Genomic DNA, 6,296 nt, shown 5'->3' on the forward strand with positions numbered 1-6,296 from the left:
GGTGGCTGCCACCATGTACCACCGCCGGCCACCATAAGGGTGGTTGTGTATGTGTGTGATTACCTTGTTGTGTGTGTGTTTACTTTGGATTAATGCATTGTAAAAATTGTAATTAGTGGTTAGTGTAATCGAAGAAAACTCATAACCACCACCGTAAGGTGGTGGCTGCGGCCTCCTTCCGCCACCAGCCTCCAGGTTGGGTGGCGGTGTGCTTTAGCTTGTGTTAGTTTGCTTTTGTGATGCTTGGACATAATGGGACTAGAACCATAACCACCACCGTGAGGTGGTAGCTGCCGCCGTTGACCACGACTACCTGAGGTGGTAGTGGGTGGTTCCCGACTTAAGAAAACCTTAATTGACCTAATGAAACCCTAATGGGCCTAAGGACATAGCTTTTGGGCCTAATTGGGTTGTGATGGGTTGGAAACCCTAATTAGGGTTTAGAAAACCCTAATTTTGGATATATGGCTTTGGGTTGTCGGGAGTCGCATTTTGGACAACCGGATTGGGATTATGTATTAAGCCCTACCACACCATATGATTTATCTAGTAGAGTGACAGACTTAATGGATTAAGTCCTTAATGGGTTAAGTAGGAACACTTAACCCTAATCATCATTTCATGTGAGAAACCCTAATTTTGAATTGGGCCTTACTATTGGGTTTTGGTGATTGGTCTATTGATGGGCCATCCAAGAGCAAGTATATGGACTAGAATATCTAATTGGGCTTTAGGATAAGGCACATTGGACCGGCTTGGGCCTAAATGGGAAAATTAGGCCATAGATGGGCCATAACCGGGCCTTGATGATTATGAGACATTGGACCATTGGAATGCCACATGTTTGGACTGGGATAAATGGTTGGGCCTTAGGGTAAGACCATGAAAAGGTTTGGGCCCAATTTGGAAAATTGGGCCATATGTTGGGCTTTGGTTCATAGTTTGACTTTTGGGCATTTGGATTGGTCCTTGAGCTTGAATCAAGCTAAGATGGGGGTAAAGTAGTATTTTACCCCAAGCGTAGACTTATGGTTATTTATTGGAACCCAATTATTAATTGGGTGTTATTTTGATGTTGACAATTCACGAATCTGTCATCCAACAGCTAGAGTTTTGTCTGCGGGACTTCAGCAATGTAAGGTGAGTTTTCTCCAGTAGGAACGGGTCTAAGGCCACAATGCCGGCCCGTTTAGATGTTAGTAGTTCCGGGCTACGGTCCGATGCCGGGGCGGTCCTGAGGAGCGTTTATGTGTGCTTGATGTCTTTGTGATTCTTGCATGTTATGTGTTATGTGTTCCGGGTTTCGGGTTTCGGCCCGATGCCGGGGCAAGCCCGATGCATGTTAGCTTATATGTTATGTGTTATGTGTTCCGGGCTACGGTCCGATGCCGGGGCAAGCCCCGATGAATGTTTAGCTTATACGTTATGTGTTATATGTTCCGGACTTCGGTCTGATATCGGGGCAAGCCCAAAGAATGTTTATATGCTTATGTTATGTGCCTATGTTATATGATATGTTCTATGTATGTCGGGGCAAGCCCGATGCCCGACGAGGTCGAATGCCAGACGCGGTCTGATGCCGGGGTAAGCCCGATGTCGGGCGGAGCCCGATGCCGGGTAAGCCGATGTCGGGTTCGTCCCGATGCAGCTGGGCGGAGTCCCAAAGTTATGTTATATGTTATGTGTATGGTATGTGGTAGTTTGGGGAGCTCACTAAGCTTCGTGCTTACGGTTTTCAGTTTTGGTTTCAGCTACTTCCACTAACAAAGGGAAGGGTTCGGGTTGATGGCATGGCACATACCATAGCTTTTAGCCTGGGATTATTCACTCCGATATTTGATATATGATTTTGATACATTGACATATATTATGATATTTTTGAATTACAGGACTTATGTTTTTATATGATGTTTGATATTCATGGGTTTTATTAATGGTTTAAAACGAAATTTTTGGACTGTATTTTTAGGATGTTTCACATTTTATCTAAAGGATGGACAAAATGTTAAAAACATATTATGAATAGTTATCTTGGTAAACATAATAAAAATAAATATTATTATGAATAGTTATCTTGGTAAACATAATGAAAATAAATATTAGACAAAATTGCAAAAATAGTCCTTGTGGTATGTATTTTTTTCATGGTTTAGTCCAAACTTCGACTTTTTTGGCTTCATGGTCCTTTTGACCATGTTTGTTTGTGATTTTGGTCCCTTAGAAAATTGAAAAGACTAAAATGCCCTTCTGATATATTTTTTTTAAATATTTTTTCTATTTAATATAAAGTTTTATTAATAAAAAACACGAAGCCCACCTCTCTCTCTCTCTCTCTCTCTCTCTCTCTCTTTCTCTCCTTCTCCCTCTCTCTATCTCTCAGGTTATGTTTGATAAACACTCAATAATTGAAGAACATCTTCTCAAAATCATATTCTCAAGAACATCTTCTGAGTTCGATCTTCAAAACACATACCCCATAACCATCGATTTTGACCACCGTTCGTCACCACCAACGTCTACCACCTCCATCTCCAACAAGATTTTTCTGCCACTCAAGAACATCCCACTCCATCGCCAGATCTGAAGCATCTCTCATTCACCGAAGTCATCACCTACCCAAAGAATATTCACAGTCGTTGATCGAAAAACCTAAAACCTTTGTTGCGGATCTGAAAAACCTCACCTTTACAGCCGATCTGAAAAACCTCACTTTCACCGCCGATCTTAAAAACCTCAAGAAACAGTTCAATTTCTCATTCCCATATTCTTCAACTCACACTCTCACCACCAAAATTAGACCTCTGATTGTTAGTCACCGTCACACACCTGCAACATACATCAAATTAGGGAGAGTTTTTGGTGAGATGAGAAAAAAACTTGCTCATACGCCATGTCTCCATCTTCGACTTCTTATTGTTAGTCATCATCGCACACCAGAGATTAAAGTAACATGTTTTTGGTTTCGGTACCGATTTAGAGTTTTTGAAGCAAACTCGTTGAGGATGTGTTCTAAGTTTCTGAAAGTTTTTGAATTTTTTTTGGGTTTAAACAAAGCAAACATGTTACTGACTTCTGGGTTTACTATATATATATATATATATATATATATATATATATATATATATATATATATATATATATATATATATTCTACAATTTGATTTGTGGGTTTAGTTTACATTTTGATTTTCTACATTGTGTTTATCATTGTGTGTATGTGTGTGAAATCAGGTTCGTATGGTCTTAAGAATTTGTTTTCATTGTTTATTTTCTACATCTGGTTCATATGAATCTACATCTTTGCATTCTATGCTTTATTTGTTTTTTATTTTGTGTTATTGGTGTATTACAAAGAGATGTATATGTATGTTGTGTATGTTGAGAGAGAGAGAGAGAGAGAGAGAGAGAGAGAGAGAGAGAGAGAGAGAGAGAGAGAGAGAGAGAGAGAGAGAGAGAGAGAGAGAGAGAGAGAGAGAGAGAGAGAGAGAGAGAGAGAGAGACCGCTTCTCATTTTTTAATTATTAAAATAAATAAATAAGTATTAGAATTTTAGAAAAAATAAAAGAAAAATAGAAAATAAAAATACCTCAGGGGTATTACAGTCATTTCAGTTATCGAGAGACCGAATCTGCAACCAAATTAGGTCAAAAAAATCATGAAGCCAAAAAAATCGAGGTTTAGATTAAACATCATTTCAGTTAATCGAGGGACCAAATCTACAACCAACTAGTCCACAAGGACCATAAAACCAAAACAATCGAGGCTTAGACTAAACCCTCAAAAAAAATACATACCACAAGCACCATTTTTGTAGTTTATTTTTGTAGTTTTGTTTAAATATTATGTCATGAAATAAAATATTTCTTAAAAGGTTTTTAAACAATTATATATCTTTTCTTAATAAAGGGTGGAGTCAATTCATTCATCATTCCTTGGTAATATATTTAAAAGACCATTCGTTGCCGTTATATATGTATAGGAGATTCAATTTCCAAATTTGATTAGGACATTTTTATGAAAGAACCACATCATCCTTCAAGCCAAAATACTAGAAACAATGAATCTAAAAAGTAACTATAGAAGACAATATGAAATTAAGATTACTTGCTAATAATTATCCCTTCATTACATTTCATAAAACACACTAAAAGAACTCCATTGATGAACACTCAAATTTCTCCAACAAATGGAACTCAGTCTTATTTTAACTTAAACCATGATGATGATTAGTTCCACTAATCATATGTTGATGTTGAATTAATCCGCCATTAATCTGTTCAACAAGCTTACTCAACTTCATTTGCTTATTACTCCATGATTCCATTAACTTCACTTCTTTCCCTTCTGCATCCCTCTGCAACGCATTCAACTGTTCTCTGTACTCACTCTCCATCCGCCCTAACGCCGCCGTCTCCTCCTCCCTCAGACACCGTATCTTTGCTTCTATCTCCTCCATCTTCTCTCTTCTCTTCCGGCTTTTCTCCGCTTCTAACTGCTGTTCCAGCCGGCTCAGCCGCCATGTCGCCTCCTTCTTGTGTTGAACCCAGTTTTGCTTTGCTTCCTCCACCTCTTTACAGCACTGAACCAATGTACCCACTTGTTGAACCGGGAAAAACCGGGTGTTGAGTGGGTGGTCGGAGTGAACCGGGTCAAGAACCACCGGTTCGGAGGGGGAGAGGGTGAGGCTCACCGATGGAGATGGCGTTGTTGACTTTGAGGAAGAAGACGATGTTAAGCAGGACGTCGTATTGTTGTTATTCATCCATGGTGGTAACATTGGCGCTGTAACATTCGGGTCGGGTGTCGGATTTGAACCGGAACCGAGTGAAAGAATCGGTGAGTTCAGATTTGGCATCACCACCGGAGCTGGTTTCAAGTACGGTTGCACGTACTTCTCTGCGAAAGTCTCCAGTATATGATCGTACGTACCTTGGATAGCTTTTTCCGGCGAACCACAGCAACCGGAAACAACCGCCACAGACGGCGGCGGCGGCGGCGGATTCGAAGTCGACGATCCGGACTTCTTATTATTCTGAATCTGCTGTTTGATTTGTTTTTCCTTGAAAACCTCCCACCACTTTCCTAAGCGCTTAGCTGTTCGGCCGGGGACTTCGGAGGCGATCTTTTTCCACTTGTTTCCGTACTTCGCCTGAAGTGAAATCACCAGTGTCTGTTCTTGTGGTGTAAGCGATCCTTTTTTGATTCCGGGTTTGAGATAATTCTTCCAACGCTCGAGACACGATTTGGGATCACGATCTAAGGGTTTGGACATGCGTTGAGAGATGAGATTCCATTCTCGAGGGCCGTACTGGTTAACGTAAGCACGGAGGAGAGCGTCTTCTTCAGGCTGCCATCGTTGACGCTCCTTCATCGCATCACCATAGCTCCGGTGAAGGGGGGAGGAGAAAGTAGTGGTGAATTGAACTAGCAGATGCACATGGGGAGAGAGAGAAAGAGGATGGAATGTGGTGGGAATGGGGATCGGAGATATAAAAGCTGAAGGGGAGGGTGGTGGTGGGGGGACGACAGTGACAATACATGGATCAGATGATAGGAGGGGACTTGTTGGCATGCACGCGCTGGTTTAGTCATTTCATATTTTCACTATTCTTATTATATGATTAATATTTATATTTATTTATTATTTATTATCATTTTTATCATGCAAACATACACTTCAATCTTTTTACATATATATTTTTTTACTTCTACTTTTTGCTAAAATAAATGAGTGTTACAGATAATTGAATTACGTTAAGTGTCCGATGAAAACTAGTTTTTAAGTGGATACGGATATAATACAGTATTTGTTTAGTATAAATAGTCTTTAATCTAAATGAAAAATAAAATAAAAGGAATAATGTCATGGTTGACACTATTTTTTTTTCCGGCCACATCAGCCTCATCTTAATTTTACCATGTTTTCATTGTTTTTTGTGGTATACAAGATCACAATGTATGACCAATTATTGTTTTATATTTAAATAAATTAATTTAACTAAATATATTCAAAAAACATAATATAGTTCAATACATATCGATGGAAGGAAACTGACAACAAACTGCGTCGCTAGCCCTTTCTGGATCGCAAAACTAATCCTTTTGAAAACAACATCTGTGGATCTAGAAGATATGACATTAGAGTGCATGACCCGTTGGACTCTGTTGATGAGCTCCACCGCCTCTGGTGCGAGAAAACCAAATGTGTCAAATGCAAAAGGTACAAACACATGTTGATTTTCTATACATGCATTCTCGTGTTTTGCCACTTTGCACGCAACGACTTTCAAAGCGGC

At 39.6% G+C, this 6,296-nt stretch overlaps 1 protein-coding gene across 1 annotated transcript; it reads right to left on the bottom strand.

Moving 5' to 3' along the window:
- Positions 1-4,079: 4,079 nt before the first annotated feature.
- AS1 (myb-like HTH transcriptional regulator family protein) lies at positions 4,080-5,481 on the bottom strand. Its single transcript, XM_079046075.1, has one exon. The coding sequence runs from the start codon at positions 5,369-5,371 to the stop codon at positions 4,205-4,207; it is 1,167 nt and encodes a 388-aa protein (XP_078902201.1). The 5' UTR covers positions 5,372-5,481; the 3' UTR covers positions 4,080-4,204.
- Between the last annotated feature and the right edge of the window lie 815 nt (positions 5,482-6,296).

This window comes from Lactuca virosa, chromosome 4 (assembly GCF_052849685.1).
Source record: "Lactuca virosa cultivar CGN04683 chromosome 4, Lactuca_virosa_CGN04683_v6, whole genome shotgun sequence".
NCBI classification, from domain to species: Eukaryota; Viridiplantae; Streptophyta; class Magnoliopsida; order Asterales; family Asteraceae; genus Lactuca; species Lactuca virosa.